Here is a 25,057-nt window from a genome sequence, read left to right as displayed (position 1 = left end):
GCAACTGTGAGCAACGGGTTATAGCCACCACGTTCCTTAGACTTGTCCATCTGTAGGGAAATTGTATGCTAACAATCCACATCCCCTGGATAAACTCAAGGAAAACATCACAAACACTATCTGCAGTATCAGACAACATAATCCGACATGCTCAAAGATGTATAGACGTGAACGGGGACCACTTTCAGCATCTTTTGTGACTTTTGGGTATCTAAAACTATCATTGGAGGCTGGGTATTTTTTCATGGTCCACCCTATATAATAAAAAATGTGGGGGATTCAGTCAGCACAACCCTATATGCAGGTGCACATCGCTATGGCGAAATACATATACAAAGAAAATAAAACACAAATGCAATAGCACTCTGCAACCAGCACTCCACCCTGCCTCCATGCTGGATGTTGAATGAGGCATTGGTGTACATTTTGGCCAAAGCGTAATAAGCCACTCACCACGTCAAGGTCGCCTCTATGAGTGGCCCCTAACACTAGTTCCTACCTGTTTATGGGCCATGATAGCCACACAAAGTCCAGGGAGCGCAGGTACAGCATGAACGCCAGGCACACTCTGCTTTTAACCCCGTCCGGTGCCGTTACAGCTTTCATCGGATCCAGGGATGCAAGTACCAACATGCATGCTGAGCCCACTATATACTTCTCCTGGAGCCAAATGGCTACTGGTAGGCCCTGTAGAAGTAGACTCAGTTTTATACTGACTTTAAAACCAGCCTCCAGAGCAGACTAACTGGTCAGGTGTGCATGACTGCATGGAGATCGCCACGCCTCCAATATATACTACAAAGAAAAAATGTGGGGGATTCAGTCAGCACAACCCTATATGCAGGTGCACATCGCTATGGCGAAATACATATACAAAGAAAAAAAAACACACAAATGCAATAGCACTCTGCAACCAGCACTCCGCCCTGCCTCCATGCTGGATGTTGAATGAGAGTGTGCCTGGCGTTCATGCTGTACCTGCGCTCCCTGGACTTTGTGTGGCTGTCAAGGCCCATAAACAGGTAGGAACTAGTGTTAGGGACCACCCTATATAATAAACTTTAAAATTGTCATTCAAGAGGGTGTTTTTTAAAAGAATTAAATAATGTAATAGGCAGACCCTTATTTCTGATATTTAAGGACTCTATAATGACAGGACCTGTTACACAGGATTGGCGCTTAGTGAATGTGATGCCAATATTCAAAAACGGTTCAAAAACAGAGCCCGGAAACTATAGGCAGGTAAGTCTAACATCTGTTGTGGGTAAACTGAAGGTTTTCTAAGAGATGCTGTCCTGGAGTATCTCCACAAAAATAAGCATATAACTCTGTACCAGCATGGGTTTATGAGGGATACTTCCTGGCAAAACTAATCTAATCAGTTTCTCTGAGGAGGTAAGTTCTAGACTTGACCGGGGTGAGTCAATGGATGTCATGTATCTCGATACTGTACCACATAAAAGGTTAGTACATACAATGAGAATGCCTGTATTGGGGGAAAATGTCTGTATGTGGGTAAGTAGTTGGCTTGGTGATAGAAAACAGAGGGTGGTTATTAATGGTACACACTCAGACTGGGTGACTGACACTAGTGGGGTACCACAGGAGCAGTGGCGTAGCATGGGTTGCCAGAACCCGGGGCAAGCCAAGTATTGCCCCCCCCCAGCTGTGGCCACGCTCCTTTTTACAGATAATGTAGTAGATATCACTTGCAGTCATATGTAACACCATAAATAACAGTGATAACTCTCTGAGTACAGATAATGTGGTAGATGGGTGTGAGCCCCCAGAATTCAGAACACGCACAGTGTGACCTAAAGTCTTGGGCCAGGCTGCTACAGTGTGGGCCAAATTCTATATCCACCCTCCCATCACTACAGAACATATAGGGTAATACAGCGCCCCATACCACTTACATCCAGTGACGTCTCCTTTGATGTAGATGTTCTCTTTCCTCATCTTCTCCTTTCAGACCTTCAGACCAGACCACCATTTTTCAGCCATTTCTCGTCTCTGCAGTTTGACAAAAAAAATCTTAGTTTACTACTTTTCCATCATCCTCCCATCTTCTGGACAAATCATCTTACCAACCCCAATACTGTGCTCCCCAATATTATACTGCAGAAACCCCCTGATAATACTAGTGCCACACAGATCATTCCCCCTTCAATAATTATTGGCACACACTGCCCTAAAATAACTGCGCCCAGCAAATAGTGCCCCTGACACTAATAGTGTAAACATAACGTCCCCAAAAATAATTGTGGTAAGCTGGTACTGTGCCAACGTGCCCTCACAGTAATAGGGCTCCCAAAAGTCCCACCAATAGTAATAATTATCTGCTAGAGCACACATGGTAGTAATAGTGCTCCTACAGTGCCCCCAACATGTCCCCACTGTGCCCCAAAAGTAATAATGCCCATACTAGAAATCATGTTCCCCATAGACCCCCAGTAGTAATAAAGCCCACCATAATGCCCCCCAGTAGTAATAATTCTACTTATAATATGCCCCCCCTAATCATGTGCCAGTAACAAGTGCCCCTCCATAGATGCGACCCAATCATGTGCCAGTAACAAGTGCCCCCATAGCGCTCCTCTCCATATTGTACCATATAAAAAAAATAAACACTTATACTTACCTCCATCAGGCTGGCAGAGATGCGATGCAGGCCCCTTCCGGCCTGTGTCCTGCGCTGTACGGCTCAGGCGGCGCGATGACGTCATCGCGCCGCCAGCATGGGCTTCTGATAGGCTGCAGGCTTAGTGCCTGCCGCCTATCAGAGGAACGGAGACGCGACGCCTCGCCCCGCCGCAGCACATCCATCTGTATCGCTGTCCTGAGGACTGCGATACAGATGACTATGGAGAAGAGCGCTTCCATGGAAGCGCTCATCTCCCTCTGCCCTGCTGCCGCCCCCACTTGTCACCAGTCCGCGCCACCTGAGGTGATTGCCTCATCTCGCCTAATTGGCAGTGTGGTCCTGCTGGCGCCCCCTGCAGTTTTGGTCCCGGGGCAATGCCCCCCCCCCCCCCCCCCCCCCACGCTACGCCACTGCACAGGGGTCAGTATTGGGCCATATTATCTTCAATATATGTATTAATAATCTTGTAGAAGGCTTGCACAGTAAAATATCATTTTTTTTGCTGATTATACTAAACTGCAGGATTATACTAAAATGTGGACTGTATACTGCTACAGATGGTTCCGGATAGATTGGAGACTTGTGCAGATAAGTGGCAGATGAGGCTTAACACTGACATACTAAATGGTAAAACACTGGGTAACACTGACATGGAAAAGGACGTAGGAGTTTTAGTTGACAGACTTAGGCCTCATGCACATAACCGTTGTTTTGGTCCGCATCTGTGTGCTGTCCGCATCAGTTGCTCCGTTCCGTGGTCCTCAAAAAAAATATAACCTGTCCTATTCTTCTCCATTTTGCGGACAAGAATAGGCAGTTATATCAATGACTGTCCGTGCCGTTCTGCAAATTGCGGAACACACACGGACGACATCTGTGTTTTGCAGATCCGCAATTTGCGGACCGCAAAACACAAAACAGTCGTGTGCATGAGGCCTTAACTGTAGAAACAGAAAACTAAGCTGTAGAAACCAGTGCCAGGCAGCTGCTGCCAAGGCCAATAAGATAATGGGTAGCATCAAAAGGGGCATAAGATGTGCATGACAAGAACATAGTCCTGCCACTTTACATATCACTAGTCAGACCACACATGGAGTATTGTGTACAATTTTGGGCTTCTGTGCACAAGAAAGACATAGAAGAGATGGAGAGGGTTTAAAAGAGGGCAACTAAAGTATTAACTGGAATAAGTAGTGCACAGTCCCCAGAATTATTATTAAAATGAAGTTTATTTAGTTTAGAAAAGAGGACTGAGGGGAGATCTAATAACCATCTATAAATATATCAGAGGTCAGTACAGAGATCTATCCCATCAGCTATTTATCCCCAGGACTGTGACTGTGACGAGGGGACATCCTCAGCGTCTGGAGGTAAGAAGGTTTGTACACAAACATAGAAGAGGATTCTTTACTGTAAGTGCAGTAAGACTATGAAACTCTCTGCCAGAGAAGGTGGTGATGGTGAATTCACTAAAAGAGTTCTAGATGGGCCTGAATGTATTTCTGGAGTGTAATAATGTTACAGGTCATAGTTACTAGATATCTGGAGAGATCGTAGATCCAGGGAGCTATTGTTATTGGATTTGAGAAGGATCCCCCCCCCCCCCCCCCCCTAAAATAAGGAAAATTGGCTTCTACATCATGATGGTTTTTTACCTTCCTCTGAATCTATGTTGCATGATAACAGGCTGAACTGGATGGACGTATGTTACTGCTAACTGACAAAGATGTTTTACATCTTTTAGATACTGATGACCTATCCTCTCAATATTAGATCAGTAGGGGGTCACTCGCTCAGCATTCCCACCGAAACATAACAGTTGATGGAGCAGTAAGTAGAAAGCCCTTTCCACTGTGTCCAAATGCTTACCAGGTGATGCCACCATAGCTATGAAGTAATTATTTTTCATTTTCATAATCCCAGCTTTGTGCAGCACAGTTGTTTTCATGCTGCCTGTGCTTGCTCTGGACAGGATTACCAATGCTAAGAACAGACGTTTCCACGACTCTTCTCTCCTCTTACAGACATTGCCTATGTTTACAGCTGCCTGCATGTCCCTCTATTAACAAGGTGTAAGGCAGTGCTGTAATTACTTAAGTCACAGATGCCCTATCATGAACCATGGAGGAGTGGAGATAACAGGCAGAGAACAGGACTTGATGTATGACAGCCCATAATTCATAAAGGAAGAGAAGGGAGATACAAGAATACAAGATGTCATGCAAGCAGGAGATAAACACCAGGTTCATGGTACAGTGTACAGACGACAGTGTATTACTACTGTAAGACATAAGTACTTCGGTTAAACCATCTAACAGTTTTGAAGCTAAAAGCAGCTATGGATTCACAAAAGAGGAGAAGTAGAATCTGCCTGTTATACATATCTCTCTTAATGATCCATTTATGATCCACACCTGGTTTTGGCTTCAAAACAGCATCAGAAAAGCTAATCAAAACCTGAACGTGTATGTGTAACTGAACCCCATAATTAATAACTCCAACACAGATATCACTGATTAAATGGATTAGCAAAATAGCTCCACTCTTCTCCATGGGCAGCATGATGTGTAGTATCCTGGCGACATTCACTTGAATGTGAGTTGACTACAAGACCAAATACAGCCCATGGACAAGAGTGGTGCCTTTAAGGCAAAAAAAAAAGTGCACACTTTAAATTTTAGACAAACCCTTTCTACCGCAGCTGCCAAATATTGAAACTTCTGGCTTTTGACTAGTCTCCTTATATGAAACATTACATGGTGGCTCCAGTGCTGTTATGATAACAGCTGCCAACAATACAATATGCATCACATGGCTATTGCTTTGCACTATTTTGTTAATGTATTTCTATAACATAAGCTCTAACCTTTTGGAATACTTGGAAGGCTTCAGTTTCACACCATGTTTTTTTCGGAACCAGAATCCCACTGCTGTGTTTTTGAAGGTATAAGAAAAATTCTTTTGTTGAGGTCAACGGTAAAGTAGTTATGTCCTTGTTACACAGTTGTTCACAGCATATAATCAAGTCTCATTTAGCTATGGCAGACCCACTAGGGAAAACAAAGCTGGTAAATTGCTGTATGATCGCACATTACCATGTAGTGTACAGATATTTAGAGAATGGCTATGTGATGAAACAATGACATAAAAAAGGACACCAATGAGAACACTTAGGCTTTGTGAATCCTATGGTGAACTGAATAGCCAGTCTGATCCTGTGTGTAAAAACTGGACACTGCGGTTGTGTATTTGCAGATCATTGTGCAGAAGTCAGAGTGAGAGAAGGACACAGCAATTCAGGATTAACTTCGAAATCCTCCACTTTAAAGAGCTTAATGCGGACGTCTGACTCCAGTGTCAGGAGATCCTGGCAGTAAAGCTGTGGGATTAGAAGCAGTTGGTACCTGTCACATTGAATCAGTATGTTGTTGGGGGTGGTACATCAACTGTCAGGGGGGCAGGGTGTTGTTTGTGCCGAGGGGATCAGAAAAACAGTTTAGTAAATCCTGATGACCATAGAACAAAGAATTGATTAGGCTGCTCAAGGACCAAGCATGGACTGCTCTTTTGTAAGAACATGGAACTTCATATAGCATAGGGTGTTACTGTTCACCTCTATTAACTTCAGGATTGTCTATAAATAGCAAGTGATGATGTAATGTTCTAAATCTCTGACTTTCTCATCATGACCCTACAGTACTTTAAGTTGTGATGCTTGAAAGAAGCAATAGTTGTGTCTAAAATGTAGAACACTTGTATACACTCTCAAGTCAGAAGAGTTGGAGCGCAGATTTCATATATGTTACATGTCTGCAATTATTTTAGCCTAAATCATAATATATTTCTCTTACCATACAGAATGTTGCTCTAAATTCAAGCCCTAAAGCTTCAATATCCCCCTCCCTTTATCCTTAAGCTCAGAGACCATAATGGGATTTCTTAAGTCAGGTGATGACTGGAGAGCTTTCCTTCCAAGAAGCTCATCTAACAAGAATCACAGAAAGAGAAAGGAAGAAGGAGGAAGACGTGTGGCGAGAGACATGTTAAAAGAAAATTCTCATAACATATGAAAGAAAACAGCTGAAAATAGAATGGAAAGAGACAGGTGAGATATATTGGACAAAGAGAGAGAGAGAGACAGAATAAGGTTATAGTGGTGCACAAACTCTGGAAAACTGGAATCTCAGAACAAGAAACTTAAAGCTGATATTCCCCTCAAAAGAACAAACCTCAATATCTGCAAAGACAATAGGGGACACAAAGCCATCAAACACAGTAGAAGGTTGCAGGACAACGTGGAGGGCAAGCAGGAACAAGAGGGAACCTTGCTGATATCCATATCACAGGCACTGGAGGATAACGGGACAGAGAGTGAAGATACAGAAATGGGAAGTGGAGCTAGTGCAGAAGACAAGGAGCTGGCAAAGAGATCTAAGGAGCTAGAAAAAAAACTACAAGAGGATGCGGCAAAAGATGCCAAGACAGTAAAACTACTACTGCTCGGTGAGAAACGCTTCATTTCATAGGGATTGGTGAACAATGGGGCAATAATGAACTTGGTGCAGATGTGCTTATCTGTTTACAGTCTGGAATGCTAATTCCTAATGACATCCTTTCAACAAAATACATTACTCATATATAACGTACATGAGTCAGATACCCAGAGTATCATTATTACAACACATTACATTTCTTCACTATATTTGCCAACAACTGGAGGCCTATACAACTCTTACAAAGACATGACACAACACCACAGAAAAGCAGTCATTATTAAACACCATAAAATACTAAAATCAAGAAAGTGAATGTCAAGGTTACATACACATAATACAGTACATCTAGGCTTGGTGAGTTACGGGGTATAAGGCACTAGTCAGCAAAAAATTTCTAGCAGCCACAAAATGTATAAAGAAATAAATCATATTTACAGAAATGACATACAGGCTGGAATGATAATTACTAATATCCCTTCAACAAAATATACTTTTCTTATGTACACGTGGTGAGCCAGAAATCCAGGATGCCATTAGTGCAATACATTTTCTGTTACAATACCAGTGAAAATGGCACTGATGACAACCACTATTTTTAAATGTTGCACTTAATTTATTTGTCACAAATCATACATGCAATATAAATTTTTTGCCAACTAGACATAATGACATAAAAGAGATGCTTTACTATTAAGAAACATTGAAAACTGTGGTTGGTATCATAGAAGAAAATGTTGTGAATCCCAATTTATGAATAATTATGGCACACACGTTTTCTGATAGGTTTGAATCCGTTCTTGTCCTACACAATGTAATGCAGTTTTATATCATTTTAGGTAGCCTACCTGTCTTTTTTTTTTTATATATCCTTCAGCTGTTTTTATTAAGTTATCACTCATTCCTCCTATAATTCATGCTGTTGCAAGACTTTAATCCTGTCTGCCCAGGAATAGCTATAACTATTTTTTCCTATTGTCAGTTCTGACCTACACTGTAGTTATGATCAACTTATTTTTAATACTGGCATGATTACTCAACTATACCGCTAGTGGAGACTGTACAGTCATTATATTATGAAACTATAATAAGATTAGCATGACAGTCATTAGGTTAAGGATTGTGTAATCTGATTACATGATGAGTAATTCCAGTACGTTATCAAAGTACTGCAAAGCACATGACCTCAAGCCACTGAGCTATTAAAATACCTACCTAGATGGAGCATTTTCATTTTCTGTACATGACACCTTCTGGCAAATATTAAATATCATACAAACACAGAAGCTATAGACTAGTAGGAGATACAAACTAACAATTGACTTGAATTCGCAAAAGACAGGACATGTCCTATTTTTTGTGGTTTGTAAGCATGAACTCAAAGCCCACGGAAGTACTTCCGAGTATTTCCTTGGGCTTCTGATCTGTGCCTCCACTCGGCAAAAGATAGGACATGTCTTATACCTTTTGCCGGATCGCAGACCCATTCAAGTCAATGGGCAATTTGCAGTCCATGGCCATACCCATACGGTCATGTGAATAAGCCCTTAAAAAAGTTTTTTTCTGACTCTTTATACTACACCACAAACAAAACAGTTTAGTGTGCAGATTTTTAAATTTCCTCACAGTCCCAAAAAAAGGAGTAGGTCCGTGTTCCTATAAAATTCTAATAAAATACATAAGTATGGGTCCGCGCTAATTGTCTTTTCCTAGAGGAATGTTCACAAGCAGTCACTCTCCTGGAGCAGTCTTTCCTTATCCCTTGGCTTTCGGCTTCCTCGATCCCTGAACCGACCGGCAATGGAAACCTTTTCTTCCTTCAAAAGGATATAAATATAGTACAGACCCGCAAAGAAAACGGTTCACCGTGCTTTTATTGTACGTACAAGACCATTTCTTGCCACATCACATATAAAAAGTTTTTTTGTATCTCTGCCCGTCTCAGGTTTCGCTACCAGCTTCGACTGGGGCGTCCTTATTTAATATTCATTGGGGCGGTATTTATTATCCGTCCCGCTAATCACGTATTCCACATGTTCTCCCAACCCCCCTAAATATTTGAAAGCCAGGAATAAGCAGAGACTGCTCCAGGAGAGTGACTGCTTGTGAACATTCCTCTAGGGGAAGACAATTAGCACGGACCCATACTTATGTGTTTTATTTGACTTTTTATACTGATGAACTATCCTCAGGATTGGTCACCAGTATCTGATCAGATGGGGTCTCACACCTAGGACCCCACAAATCAGCTGCTTGAGGAGGCAGGAAAGCTCCTGTGAGTGCCGCAGCCTCCTCAGGGCTTACACTGTATTGTGGGTGTGCTTGGTATCAAACGAATCTGAAGTCACTGGCCTAGGGTAAGCTGCGAGAAGGTCTTCTCAAGTAGCTGATCGACAGGAGTCCTGAGTGTTGGACGTAGACTGATCAGATACTGATGACCTGAAAACCGCCTTTAATTAAATATAGTATAAGCTAGCCTGCTAAAATACCCATGGTTTTTGTGTGTAGGATTTCAGATTGCTTGTTTATCAAATTATGTAATCGAGAAATAAATAATACCCATATACATGTTAATTTAATAGAATTTCTTCTTTCAATAGGCATTTCACACTAATGAATATTTGTACAAATATGCTTTCCAGGCAATTTTATCCTAAGGCTACATTCACACAACAGTGAAACTGATCATCGCATAGCCGTTTTAAGAACCATTGCAGTCTAGGACGTCCTATTTTGTCCGTTTTCACAACCTAACAGCCCCCATAAAATTTAAATGAATTAATGGCCCTTTTGCAGAAAGGCATTAGTGTAGAAATAGCTGTTGAAAACTGTTTGACCATTTTTAACTGTTGTTTTGTTCACCATCATGTTAATGTAGCCTTAGGAGGAAAAATCTGACATGAATCCACAGAATTCCGAGGTTGAACCAGTTTTTCAGTCCATTATGTTAATCTATGAATCTATTCACGTGGGCATTTAACAAATACATGTATTTTGAAAACATGTGGATCCTTATAATTGACTTTTACCAATATGCTCATGTGAAACAGGCTCAATGTGCTTGCGGTGATGTCTGATTGTTAGGACGTGGCAGAAATCTTCTTACATGTATGATGAATGTAAGAAATGTCATCAACTCCATTATCTGTAGATTTATTAGAAGAGAATTGTCTTTGATTACCTTTATGCCGTTTGGCTCTATGGCATGGCCAAGTATCTGGTACTAAAAAGTGATGGTTAGAAAGGAAATTCAACCCTGACATTGTAATTATACATATAACAAAGAAACATAAAGTCACGTACCAGCAGAAAATGTAATCTGCAAGTAAGCTTAAAGGGGTTGTCTCATTTCAGTAAGTGGCATTTATCATGTAGAGAAAGTTAATACAAGACACTTACTAATGTATTCTGATTGCCCATATTGCTTCCTTTGCTGGCTGGATTCATTTTTCTATCACATTATACACAGCTCGTTTCCATGGTTACAGACCACCCTGCAATCCATCAGTAAGTGCCTTGTATTAACTTTCTCTACATGATAAATGCCACTTACTGAAGTGAGACAACCCCTTTTAAAGGGAGTCTGTCACCTCCATTAACTGCAGTACGACATGAGTAATACTGCTGACACTTACTCCGGATCGCTACTTAGTATGTCTATATTTCCTCCTGTGTTCCCACTGCGCCGCTGCAAAGCTCAGCTGAAATACAAGCATTTGTAGAACTCTTGAGCTTGCGCACATAATGTAGAAAATCTCTGGAATGCAAATTTATGAGTCCTCTCAATTTATTACATCAGAGCTTTGTGACAGCACAGTAAGGAAGATAGGGGAAGGGGGCGTACTGTATGAGAATAAAAATTCTGATCGGAGGTCAGTGTATGCAGTACTACTCATGTAGAACTGAAGAAAACTGTGGTTAATATAGGTGACAGAGTCCCTTTAAGCATTTGCCTTCACGTTTGAGTCACGTAGAAGCACTTTTATCACTTTTTGTAGGGACCACAGTCCTATCATTTTAATCAGAATGTGAATCCTAAACTGCCACATGACATATACTATATACGTTACTATGTCTGCCTTAGATAACATGAAAAAATATGTTGGTTTCTCTGCAGGTGCCGGAGAGTCTGGAAAGAGCACTATAGTGAAGCAAATGAAGTGAGTAAGGACAAAACTATCTTCCAAATGTTTGGATCTTACTTGTTTTTAAAGTTCTCTAGTAATTATCTCTGCTTTATTAAGGATTATACACCAGAATGGATACTCAGAGGAGGAATGCATGGAGTTCAAGGCGATTATCTATGGCAATGTGCTACAGTCAATCCTTGCTATAGTCCGCGCTATGTCCACCCTTGGTATTGATTATAAAGACTCAAGCAAAGCGGTAGGTTAGACTTCAAGGGGTTGTCCAAGTTATTTTTATTGATCACCTATGCTCAGGGTAGGTCATCAATATCAGATCGGCGGGGGTGCTGGGTGTTGGCTCTCAGATGGTTGAAGATAGGACACCTGCCATGCCAGCGCTGCCTTTTCTTTTTTGCTTACCTGCTCGCCATCACAACCTAAGCCATCCTATTCACTTCAATGGGACAGCTCGTTCCTAAACACTTGAATAGGAATGAGCAGTCCCATTAAAGTGAATGGGACCGCTTCTTGTAATTACACCTGCTCACCACAGCTGTTGCAACAGCAAGCAAGTACACAATGTACCGCACGCGCCTTCTGTTCAACCAGCTGATCCTCATGAGTATAGGTCATCAATAAAAATAACTTGGACAACCCTTTTAAGTAATGCAATAATAATAGTTTGCGGGAATCTAGTACTTAGAGATTGTTTGTAAGGCTGGAAACACAAGCGCAGTTTTTCATGCAGTCTCAGGTGCAGTTTATTGAGCCAACCCCAAGTATAAGATCTTGATTTCTATTTGCCATTCATTTTTAATCCACTTCTGGATTTGGATCAGAAAAATTGACACAAAAAGTGCATGTGTTTCTATCCTTACAGGCACAGCATTTTGTGCAGGCAGAAACTGGAGAAAATTCTGTGCCAGAGTATGCCTCCCATTGTTTTCAGTTGACGTGGTTGATGGCTGTGACTGTGCCAGGAAAGAACATCTAATCCCTTACAGAAATTATAATAGCATTGTTAAATCATTTTGGATTTTCCCAGAATATAAATGCAACCCCAATTCCAAATGCTATGTAAATTGTAAAGAAAAACAGAATGCAATGATTTGAAAATCTCATAGACCCATACTTTATTCACAATAGATCACAGAACACATATCAGACGCTTAAAGTGAGACATCTTACCATTTCATGAAAAAATTAACTAATTTAGAACTTGATGGGGGCAACGCATCTCAAAAAAGTTGGGACAGGAGCAAGAAAAAGGCAGGAACAGTAAGTGGTACTAATAAAAAAAACTGATGGAGGAACAATTTGCATTTAAGTCACATGAATGGGTATAAAAGGAGCATGTTAGAGAGGCAGCATCTCTTGCTGCAGTCTTCTCTGGGCCAAAGCTCATTTAAAATAAACTGAGGCAAATGAAAATTGTTCTGTGGTCAGATGAATTAAAATTTGAAATTCTTTTTGGAAACCATGGATGCCGTGTACTGCAGACTCAAGAGGAGAGGGACCATCCAGCATGTTATTAGTGCACACTTCAAAAGCCTGCATCTCTGATGATATGGGGTTGCATTAGTGCCTATTGCATGCGCTATCATTGCTGAACAGTATGTACAGATTTTAGAACAACATATGCTCTCATTCAGACAATGGGGGAGATTTATCAAAACTGGTGTAAAGTAGAACTGGCTTAGTTGCCCATAGCAACCAATCAGATTCCTCCTTTAATTTTGCAAAGGAGCTCTGAAAAATGAAAGGTGGCGTCTGATTGGTTACTATTGGCAACTAAGCCAGTTTTCCTTTCTACCAGTTTTGATAAATCTCCTCCAATGTCTCTTTCAGAAAAGGCCTTGCATAATTCAGCAAGACAGTGCTAAACCACATACTGCATCCATCAAAACAGCATGGCTTCACAGAAGAAGAGATTGTGAGCTGAACCTCCTGCCTGCAGTGCAGACCCTTCACCAATAGAAAACATTTGGCGTATCATAAAATTAAAAATATTGCAAAGACGACCCAGGACTGTTGAGCGCCTAGAATTTTACATCAAACAAGAATGGAACAATGTTCCTCTCCCAAAACTCAAGTAATTTGTCTCCTCACTGCCCAGATGTTTACATATTGTTATTAAAAGAAGAGAGGATGCTACACAATCGCAGACATGGCCCAGTCCCAACTTTTCTGAAATGCGTTGCTACCATCAAGTTCTAAACAAGTTAATTTTCTCAAAAAAAAAGTAAAATGTCTCACTTTCAACATCTGATAGGTCTTCTATGATCTATTGTGAATAAAATATGGGTCTATGAGATTTGCAAATCATTGCATTGTTTTAACTTATATTTATTAACATTTTACACAGCATCCCAACTTTTTGGAATTGGGATTGTTAAATCAATGTCCTGGTGCTCTTTGTGTAACAAAGGCTCTCACCACTCCTTTGTATGTGTATGGATGTGGAGTAGTCTGGTTGTCAAATACACTGCTCAAAAAAATAAAGGGAACACTTAAACAACACAATGTACTGTAACTCCAAGTCAATCACACTTCTGTGAAATCAAACTGTCCACTTAGGAAGAAACACTGAGTGACAATCAATTTCACATGCTGTTGTGCAAATGGGATAGACAACAGGTGGAAATTATAGGCAATTAGCAAGACCACAGATCACTTCTCAGTTCCTATGCTTCCTGGCTGATGTTTTGGTCAATTTTGAATGCTGGCAGTGCTTTCACTCTAGTGGTAGCATGAGATGGAGTCTACAACCCACACAAGTGGCTCAGGTAGTGCAGCTTATCCAGGATGGCACATCAGTGCGAGCTGTGGCAAGAAGGTTTGCTGTGTCTGTCAGCGTAGTGTCCAGAGCATGGAGGCGCTACCAGGAGACAGGCCAGTACATCAGGAGACGTGTAGGAGGCCGTAGGAGGGCAACAACCCAGCAGCAGGACCGCTACCTCCGCCTTTGTGCAAGGAGGAACAGGAGGAGCACTGCCAGAGTCCTGCAAAATGACCTCCAGCAGGCCACAAATGTGCATGTGTCTGCTCAAACAGAAACAGACTCCATGAGGGTGATATGAGGGACCGACGTCCACAGGTGGGGGTTGTGCTTACAGCCCAACACCGTGCAGGACGTTTGGCTTTTGCCAGAGAACACCAAGATTGGCAAATTCGCCACTGGCGCCCTGTGCTCTTCACAGATGAAAGCAGGTTCACACTGAGCACATGTGACAGACATGACAGAGTCTTGAGACGCCGTGGAGAATGTTCTGCTGCCTGCAACATCCTCCAGCATGACCGGTTTGGCATTGGGTCAGTAATGGTGTGGGGTGGCATTTCTTTGGAGGGCCGCACAGCCCTCCATGTGCTCGCCAGAGGTAGCCTGACTGCCATTAGGTACCGAGATGAGATCCTCAGACCCCTTGTGAGACCATATGCTGGTGCGGTTGGCCCTGAGTTCCTCCTAATGCAAGACAATGCTAGACCTCATGTGGCTGGAGTGTGTCAGTAGTTCCTGCAAGACGAAGGCATTGATGCTATGGACTGGCCCGCCCGTTCCCCAGACCTGAATCCAATTGAGCACATCTGGGACATCATGTCTCGCTCTATCCACCAACGTCACGTTGCACCACAGACTGTCCAGGAGTTGGCAGATGCTTTAGTCCAGGTCTGGGAGGAGATCCCTCAGGAGACCGTCCGCAACCTCATCAGGAGCATGCACAGGCGTTGTAGGGAGGTCATACAGGCACGTGGAGGCCACACACACTACTGAGCCTCATTTTGACTTGTTTTAAGGACATTACATCAAAGTTGGATCAGCCTGTAGTGTGTTTTTCCACTTTAATTTTGAGTGTGACTCCAAATCCAGGCCTCCATGGGTTAAAAAATTTGATTTCCATTTTTATTTATTTTTGTGTGATTTTGTTGTCAGCACATTCAACTATGTAAAGAACAAAGTATTTCAGAAGAATATTGAATTAATTCAGATCTAGGATGTGTTATTTTTGTGTTCCCTTTAGCATATGCGCTATTGCAGGTAGCATACATTCCTTGTGTTTTGTGCAGGTGGAGGTGGTCATGCTTCTTATGTGCTCCTCCACTGGAACATAACGGGTATTGTTCAGCAAACTCTAGCAGCACTTCACTACTTCTTCCTCTGCTCTTTCAAAGTCCCTGGGTTACATCCAAATCTGCATTGGGAAATCAAGGACAAAGGCACGTTGTGCAGCACCTTTTTGATAAAAACACTTTAAGATAAAGCCACAATGTATTGGGCTGAACAAGCAGGTTTTGAGTGGAGGAAGTAGGACTGTAATTGATATATAATGTGTAAAATAGCTCTGTAGTCTATCCTTCTATGAAACCAGAACAGCAAAACTGGCCTGGAAGACATAGAGGGTCTGTTTGAATATTTTATCTACTTTTATGCTTTCTGAGCCCAATAAAGAAAAACTACACTGAGGCTTTATGCACACGACCGTTTTTCGGGTCCGCATCCGAGCCGCAGTTTTTGCGGCTCGGGTGCGAACCCATTCACTTTAATGGGGCCGCAGAAGATGCAGACAGCACTCCGTGTGCTGTCTGCATCCGTTGCTCCGTTCCGAGGCCCCGCAAAAAAAATATAGCATGTCCTATTCTTGTCCGTTTTGCGGACAAGAATAGGCATGTCTACAATGGGCCTTCCGTTCCACAAATTGCGGAAGGCACACGGGCGGCTTCCATTTTTTTTCCAGGACCGTGGTCGTGTGCATGAGGCCTAAGACTGTGACCCAGGCTTTGGGACAGCTTCTGAGTTGTTGCATTTGTTTCCTATTATGAACACAGAAGAAACACGTATGTATTCTCTGGTCAGTAAAAGGCACCAGAATTGTGGGCAAAACTGTTCTGTATTGGGTGCAGTATGTCAAATAATGTCTCAGCTATGGCATCCAATGTCAAGTTTAAATGGGATTTGTGTAAGTGATTTATTGCTTATATCCAACAGCATTCTGGAGTGTCCATGGATGTCATCATCCTAGAGACTGAGGCACACTCTGCTGGCTCAGAGTAGTAATTACAGTACATGTATTTGGCTCTTTCCGTTTCTAAGATGTTGGGATGGTATTTATAACTTAACTGCATTAATTATTTTTATACTTGATATGTATATTCTCACAGGATGATGGTCGGCTCCTTTTCCACCTTGCAGACTCCATTGAGGAGGGTACAATGCCTCCAGAGCTTGTGGATGTGATCCAGAGGCTTTGGAAAGATGATGGGGTGCAAGCTTCTTTTGAAAGGGCAGCAGAATACCAACTGAATGACTCTGCACCATAGTGAGTGTCACAATAAATCATCCAAATATTACAGTCACAGTGTGAAGAGTGTTCTTTCCCTTGTATTAATACTGAAAGTTACTACTCATAAGTGTACCGGCTGATTCTTCCCCTGCACCATCCACAATATATACTGTGCTATTAGACTGTCAGAACGCCCTGTGGAACATTACTCATTTCCAAACTCCTGTGGGAGACGTCAAATATATCTGCAGAAAAGCATTTTTCCAACATTTGCTAACCTCTTAAAATTTGCACATAAGGATGTAGTTTTATGACCGTTTCCAGCAGTGCCTATTAGGATGCCTTCACATGTGAAATCAGCCAGAAAATATGTAGCATAAAGACTTCCCTATGTTATCCTATGGGGCTAAAAAATGTCAATCTCTGCGCAGTGTTTCACTGGAGAATAACATTCTGTTGCATAAAATAATGTGGCTTTTCTGAAGCAGAATGTCTCCATTCATTTCCATTAAGAAGGTGTAATCCGCACTTGCATATTTTTGTCGTATTTGAAGGCACCCTAAGATAGTTTTCTGGTGGTTTTTTGCAGCATGCTTTGGGTGTGGCCTTTTTTCCATAAACATCTCTACAGGAAAAAGTCTGAAAAAGAGAAATGTGTGACTAAAAATAAAACTATAAAAAAAAATAATGTATTTTACAAACAAAAAAAGGCAAGCAAAGGGCATATTGTCAAATATATCATGAAAACATTGGTACTTCTTCCATGCTTTGGAACCACCCCAGGCATTGGCTTACAAATACTGACAAATTTTGCAAGCGTGAATTTGGCCTTACATTAGTAATGCAGCAATATGCAATCACCTAAAGGTCTGGTGGGGGTGACTGTAGATTCATTTTATGCCACAATTATCTTTTTATTCATCACATTAGTTACCTTAACGAACTGGACAGGATCACAGCACTTGATTACCTCCCAAATGAGCAAGATGTTCTCCGATCTCGTGTGAAGACAACAGGAATCATAGAGTCGCAGTTCTCATTTAAAGATCTCCACTTCAGGTCTGTCCATCTTGCCTTCTTGTTAAAAAAAATAAAAAATAGAAAAAACTTAAACAATGTAACAGTTGTATATTTTCAGCAATGTCAGTGGTGATACGTAGCTCACTCAAATTCATCAGCCACATTTTCTCCTCGTGTATCCTCTTTGGCATTGGGTTATGTTACTCACAAAAAAAAAGATAACAAAAATGTAGTTTGAGGAAGAAAATCATTAGGGCAAATATATAAACCCCATTGGTATCCTCTGAGTAGGATATGCCAAAGCTTTCAGTTGGTGGATGCCAGAAAACTGCAGTAATTATATTAGCAAAGCTTACTAAACTTCAGTGTATTGCAAAAGCTATGAATACCAGTATATATTCTCTAAAATGACACTGGTGAAATAAAGCACCTTGTTAGAGGGTTTGTCTTATCAGTCATTGGTGGCATGTCACTAGATTATACCCCCAATGACCCATCAGCACCACTTTGTTACGGTATTTCCAAACAGCTGCACAGACAGCGATTATACTTTGTACAGTCTACCTGCCAATTGGACATTTGTGGCATATCGTCAGGATTTGCCGTTAAATGTTTTTGATTAGAGAACCCCTTTAAGAGAATCTCAATCCTTTTAACACTTTAATACTGTTGCCTTTTATAGAATGTTTGACGTGGGAGGACAGAGGTCAGAACGCAAGAAATGGATACACTGTTTTGAAGGGGTCACTTGCATTATATTCTGTGGAGCATTAAGCGCATACGACATGGTCCTGGTGGAAGATGAGGAAGTGGTATGTGAGCTTCTATTCTAACATTATTTTGTGGACACAAACTGGTGTAAAGTAGAACTGGCTTAGTTGCCCATAACAACCAACCAGATTCCTCCTTTCATTTTCCAAAGGAGCTGTCCATAATAAAAGGTAGAAATAAGTAGACGCTGGACATTTTGAGCTGAACGTATGGACAGCAGGAGGCGCACTCTCACAACCGATGTTTAGCAATTTTTAGTTTATTTGTAGACAGCACGTTTCGGGGTACTACTGACCCCTTTATCAAGTCTCGGATTAATCAGCAGAGAGGGTGGCACGTGGAGGACGCAGACGCACTCTGGCATGAAGGCCTCCTGGCAAGGAATAACCCCTTCCGGATCTTATCTGTATTAGTAAAGAATGTGTCATTTTGCTAAATACTACAAAGCAATGCAAAAAAAAAATATATATAAATTTCTATTTTTCACAGAACCGGATGCACGAATCTCTTCATCTCTTCAACAGCATTTGTAACCATAAGTTCTTTGCCGCCACGTCCATAGTGCTTTTTCTGAACAAGAAGGATCTTTTTGAACAGAAAATCAAGAAAGTTCATCTAAGTATCTGTTTCCCAGACTATGATGGTGAGTGAACAGATCGTTTAACCTCGCTACATCCCACCTCAGTATTTAAACAGAGTTTATTGGGGTCATTTATTAAACTGGTATAAATTAGAACTGGCTTAGTTGCCCATACAAACCAATCAGATTCCACCTTTCATTTTTGACAGCTCATTTGGAAAATGAAAGGTGGAATCTGATTGGTTGCTGTGGGCAACTACTAACCAGTTCTACTTTACACTAGTTTGATAAATGACCCCATATATGTTTTTCTCTGACAGGTCCAAACACGTTTGAAGATGCCGGAAATTACATCAAGTTACAGTTTCTTGATTTAAACATGCGGAAAGATACCAAGGAGATCTACGGCCACATGACCTGTGCCACAGACACACAAAACGTTAAGTTTGTGTTTGATGCAGTAACTGATATCGTCATCAAGGAGACGCTGAAGGACTGTGGACTGTTCTGAAAGGCACATTAGTTTTTGCTTATTCTTTTTGAAACAGGATTGTAACCAGTAACAAGATCCCAGAGCTACACTTTGTGTAAGCATTGACAACCCTTCCATACTTATATAATATACGTAGCACAAGAAACAAGTATGTAGGTGGTGTAACGTCTACAGCTCTACAAAAACTGGTAGCAAATCTTTAAAGAGGACCTGTCACCACTCCTGACATCCCCGTTTTAATAGTTTCATGCAATCCCCATGTAATAACAATTCTGGAACATCTATTCTTATGGCTCTATGTTGTGCCATTCCTTTATTATTTCTACTAGAAGTTATGAATGAATTGCCATTAGCCTTCAGTAAGGGTACAGAGGGGAGGTAACCAGTTGGGGGGTGTGTACCTGCACAGTCTGACTCTATCCAATCAGTGCTGCCATTGTCAGACTGTGCAGGTACACACCCCCAACTGGTTACGTCCCCTCTGTACCCTTACTGAAGGCTAATATCAATTCATTCATCACTTCTAGTAGAAATAATAAAGGAATGGCACATCATAGAGCCATAAGAATAGATGTTCCAGAATTGTTATTACATGGGGAATGCATGAAACTATTAAAATGGGCATGTCAGGAGTGGTGACAGGTCCTCTTTAACTGGCATTGCCAAACATAGGCAGCTATTTATGAGAACATGGCAATGCCCATATGAGACATCTTAGCCAATATATGCAATGCATTAAACAGCTCTTCATATGGCCGTTGTTCTGGGTCCAGTTTGCAAATACGGAAAAAGGAATAATCTCGTTCTAGAAGCTTTTTCCTGCATACACAACATGAACCTATACAGTAACTTATACTGAACATTTGAGTACTTTCAGTTCCTGCCATGTCAGCCTTCCTTGTTTATTTTACCAAAATCCCTGTGCACAATGGGTATATGGACAAAAAGGCTCTTTAGGCCAGTTTCACGCAAGTGTATTCAGTCCAGGAAACACGCTCTGTGCGAGAGATGTATTTGAACATTGTTCCTGTGACACGAACTTGCAGCATTATAATGATTTATAATGATGTGAATTCCAGTCTGACCATGGCTCTACTGAATTGTATTTATAACATTGAGTACAGTTCAGTAGATTCGAGGTCGGGCAGGAACCCATTGCATCTGTGAATTTGTGTCATAGGAGCAGTGTTTAGCCCTGGACTGTATGAGCTCATGTGAAACTGGCCTTTGACAGGAAAATGATCTGGTAAATATACATTCCTGCAATTAGACGTATAATGACATATTACAAAGTGAAAAGTGAAGTAAAGTGGCAGATTTTCTAATCCTATAGATGGCATAAACTTAGACAGGTTCCTTAGACCTGGGCAAAATTCATCTCAATGCCTTATGCTGGACGATAAATATGCTGCAGGGATAGACACTTTTGTCTAACTCTGTGCCAGCTATTGGTTGGCTTTGAGACAGAAAATTACGCCAGCGTTGTGGCACATAATAGTGCATATTAGGCTGTCCCTTTTCCAAGTCAAAAAATTGGAGAAGCCCCAGTTGCACCAAACTGCACCACTTTTTAGACAGACTCACAGATACATTAGAAAATTTGGGCCAATGTGTTTTATGGGAACACACTGTAGACGAAGAAAGCAATAAAAACACAACGCATTGTACAAGTCTCACCATTTTAATACTGTATACAAATAAAAATGTGTGCGCGGAGTGCAGAGAAATTAGGTGTATGTGTGTGCAAAATAGAAAAAAAAAAGTTAGGTGTTTAAAAACCCACTGTAATTGGTCAATTATAAGCACGCATGAAAATAACAGCTACAACCAAATGTCAAATCTATAACCTTGGTGTTTGGCACCAGACATATAAAGGCATGCATCTGAGCAGGTGAACAGGCTGGAAACCACAGGTCCCAAAAAGACGTGGAGCACGCAGGTAAGTGGCTGTAGGCTATGACAGCAGCAAAGGCACCAAAACATATGAATAAAAAAGACAAAAGCCAGGGAAAGGACACTTGGGTAAATCAGAATTTGAGAGAAAGTGCTTTGTGGCTAATGGAGTAGCTTAAATAATGGAATTGAACTGATATGGTTCACATATAGTAGATGCCAAGCAAAAGACACTACTCAGTGCTGGGAATGGTTTAAGTATAAAATTCATTAGGCTTATCGGTGTAACCCACCATGGTGAGAGCAAGAATAAGTATCACTGATCTCGGTCCACAACATAAATATAATCTCCCACTGCAAAAAAAAAAAGAAAAAAAAAAGAAAAACTTGGAGACAGATAAATGCAACACTGGGACTGGCAACTGTCGTCACATCATGACTGTAGTATGTATTATAACACAGAGTCTCAAAGAAGTGCTGTGCCATAACACTGCCGTTTCTTCAGATTCAATGATCAGCATCTGAAGAGGAAGATTCTTAGTGCGGACAGTGTCGATCGGTAACAGTCCAGCCATTCAGAGTGATGGAATACTTGAAATGTTGAGATAGTGGTAACATCAAAGGACAGCAGCTCACAGTTCTGGCCAAGGAGAGTCACATCATGGTGGAAACTGCATATGCAAGGGGAGAAAGGAGGACCTCCAGAGAGGAACAGGGTTGCTTGTGCATAGAGTAATACCACATCCCTCATATAGCAGGGCCCCAGAATTAGCCAGCCATCAGGGCTTTCATTACCTGAAAAGTAAATGGAAGACAGAATTTTTTTTTTTAATAATGCTGCATCACACAGACTCCTAGATGACATCTTGTGAGGGTTTAGGGTCTTTACAAAACCAGCTTTTCATCATACGCCACTATATTAAAGGATTTATAACTGGTGAAAATCTAACCACAACCTTCTGTGATGGTGGGTGAGGAGTTACTGTAATACCCCATCTAATTAGGTAAATATGCTTAACAAGCACCTTTTACATTAGCAATATAGATCCCATTCGGAGCCAATTTAACCCCTTCCTGACATGGCGACATGTGCCCTGCCTTTTCTGGGTCAGTATGATCACAAAGATACCACTTTTATATAGTTTTTCTTGTCTTTTAATAAAGAAAATTTGGAAAGTTCATCTCCATATTCAGACCCCTTATACCTTTCTTATAGTTACGTCAGCGGAGCTGTGTGAAGGCTAATTTTTTCTGGGACGATCTGTAGTTTTTATTGATTACTTTTTGGGATGTGTATGACTTATTGAGCCATTTAGTTTTTTCCTGTTATGCCTTTTATCTTATGCAATAATATTATAATATTTTAATAGTACAGGAGTTTGTGGATGTGGCGAGGCCATGATGTTTATTTTTTGATTATTTTAATTTTGTAGAAAGAGGATTATTTAAATCTTTATATATTTTTTGAAAAAAAATTTTTTAGGCCCCCAAGTGGACCCCAATTAGATTACGTTTTGTATTAAGGGAAGTTAGGAAGTTGCTCCCTAGGAGTCAAAAAACAACTTTCCACCAAGCCTTGAGATTTGACAAGGGTATGCAGCCATGCCAGATATCCATCCATAAACAGCTGTTTCAGGGGGCTTGCACCTCATCAGTACAAAGTAGGATTCTGGCTGGCTGCACTGCAATGCCTTGGAATGCGGCTTAAGTAATGGAATTCTATTCATTACAGAAAAAATTAAATAAATCAATGTTGCCACCTGCAGGCCTGCACTGGAACATACCAGTAATAGCCCTAGAAGTCTTGTACAGGCTCTGACCTATTGCTAATATGGAATTCCTTCCCTGATCTCAGCCAAGGGAAGGCGTTCATGCCCGGGAAGCACTTCCGTTTTATTTGCTTTTCCGATGCTGTGGTTGCACGCCCCTGGTGGCTATGGCACTTTCTCTGGTACGTGCGCCATCTTTAAGGACCAGACATCCACAGTAATCATATGGCAGATGTTGGGAAAGGGTTAAATGATATATTTAAAGGCTTCATTATGGCAAAGTTCAAAATTGCAGCATATGTATGGTTGCCAACTTGTTATTGATGTTATTATAACAGTTTGTGAGGCAGAAAAAAAGACATGTGTCTATCCAGTTCAGCCTGTTATTCTGCAAAGTTGATCCAGAGGAAGATAAAAAAAAAAAGCCAATTTTCCTCATATTAGGGGGGAAAATTCCTTCCTGACTCCAATCATACAATCAGAATAAATGCCTGGATCAACGACCCTTCTCTACAATTCTGGTCACTATAGCCTGTAATATTATTACACTCCAGAAATACATCCAGGCCCCTCTTGAACTCTTTTAGTAAATTCTCTGGCAGAGAGTTCCATAGTCTCACTGCTCTTACCGCAAAGAGTCCCAATTTACATTGATGTAGAAGCCTTCTTTCCTCTAGACGTACAGAATATATTCTTGTCACAGTCAAAGTCCTGGGTATAAATAGATCATGGGAGAGATCTCTGTACTGACCCTTAATATACTTATACACGGTTATTAGATCTCCCCTCAGTGGTCTTTTTTTTTTCTAAAATAATTAATCCTAATTTTGATAATCTTTCTGGGTACTGTAGTCCAGTGGATTACATGAGTGTTCCTCAACTCCAGTCCTCAGGTCCCACCTGCTTGTCATGTTTTTAGGACTTCCTTAGTATTGAGCAGCTGATATAATTAGCGTCAAAACATCAGGACTTACCACAGGTAATCGTTCTTTGAGATATTCTCAAATCATGACCAGGTGGTGGGCTGGAGTTGAGGAACACTGCTGTAATTCACCCATTCCAGTTATTACTTTAGTTGCCCTCCTCAGAATTCTCTCTTAGGGTACTTTCACACTAGCGTTTTTCTTTTCCGGCATAGAGTTCCGTCCTAGGGGCTCTATACCGGAAAAGAACTGATCAGTTTTATCCCCATGCATTCTGAATGGAGAGCAATCCGTTCAGGATGCATCAGGATGTCTTCAGTTCAGTCTTTTTGACTGATTGATGTAACCTATTATCTTATTGCTCTTAGCAGCAGCTCCCTGACACTTGTTTCTACAGTTAAGGGCTCTTTCACACTTGCGTTCTTTTCTTCCGGCATAGAGTTCCGTCGGGCTCTATGCCGGAAGAATCCTGATCAGTTTTATCCTAATGCATTCTGAATGGAGTGAAATCCATTCAGGATGCATCAGGATGTCTTCAGTTCCGGAACGGAACGTTTTTTGGCAGGAGAAAATACTGCAGCATGCTGCGCTTTTTGCTCCGGCCAAAAATCCTGAAGACTTGCCGCAAGGCCGGATCCGGAATTAATGCCCATTGAAAGGCATTGATCCGGACTTAAGCTAAACGTCGTTTCGGCGCATTGCCGGACCCGACATTTAGCTTTTTCTGAATGGTTACCATGGCTGCCGGGACGCTAAAGTCCTGGCAGCCATGGTAAAGTGTAGTGGGGAGTGGGGGAGCAGTATACTTACAGTCCGTGCGGCTCCCGGGGCGCTCCAGAGTGACGTCAGGGCGCCCCAAGCGCATGGATCACGTGATCGCATGGATCACGTCATCCATGCGCATGGGGCGCTCTGACGTCATTCTGGAGCGCCCCGGGAGCCGCACGGACTGTAAGTATACTGCTCCCCCGCTCCTACTATGGCAACCAGGACTTTAATAGCGTCCTGGCTGCCATAGTAACACTGAACGCAATTTGAAGACGGCTCCGTCTTCAAATGCTTTCA

At 41.5% G+C, this 25,057-nt stretch overlaps 2 protein-coding genes across 3 annotated transcripts in view; one reads left to right on the top strand and one right to left on the bottom strand.

Annotated features, from left to right (window-relative positions):
* Positions 1-4,635: 4,635 nt before the first annotated feature.
* On the top strand, positions 4,636-19,660 carry GNAT2 (G protein subunit alpha transducin 2). Of its 2 annotated transcripts, XM_040421869.1 has the most exons (10): positions 4,636-4,926; positions 6,561-6,749; positions 6,867-7,147; positions 11,255-11,297; positions 11,382-11,523; positions 16,422-16,579; positions 17,474-17,602; positions 18,246-18,375; positions 18,824-18,977; positions 19,235-19,660. In XM_040421869.1, the coding sequence occupies exons 2-10, from the start codon at positions 6,736-6,738 to the stop codon at positions 19,423-19,425; spliced, it is 1,242 nt and encodes a 413-aa protein (XP_040277803.1). In that variant the 5' UTR covers positions 4,636-4,926; positions 6,561-6,735; the 3' UTR covers positions 19,426-19,660. The 2 variants fall into 2 exon arrangements, with proteins under 2 accessions (XP_040277803.1, XP_040277804.1); XM_040421870.1 differs by lacking the exon at positions 4,636-4,926 and having other exon boundaries at positions 6,559-6,749.
* Positions 19,661-21,284: 1,624 nt separating this feature from the next.
* GNAI3 (G protein subunit alpha i3) overlaps positions 21,285-25,057 on the bottom strand; it is a 76,127-nt gene continuing 72,354 nt past the window's right edge. Inside the window, exon 9 of the mRNA XM_040424076.1 lies at positions 21,285-22,095. The gene's annotated coding sequence lies outside the window, so the exon portion shown is untranslated. The remainder of the gene's footprint in view (positions 22,096-25,057) is intronic.

The sequence above is a fragment of the Bufo bufo genome, chromosome 3 (genome assembly GCF_905171765.1).
Source record: "Bufo bufo chromosome 3, aBufBuf1.1, whole genome shotgun sequence".
Classification (NCBI taxonomy): Eukaryota; Metazoa; Chordata; class Amphibia; order Anura; family Bufonidae; genus Bufo; species Bufo bufo.
The sequence above is the reverse complement of the archived record's forward strand: the minus strand, read 5'-3'. Positions and strand labels throughout refer to the sequence as shown.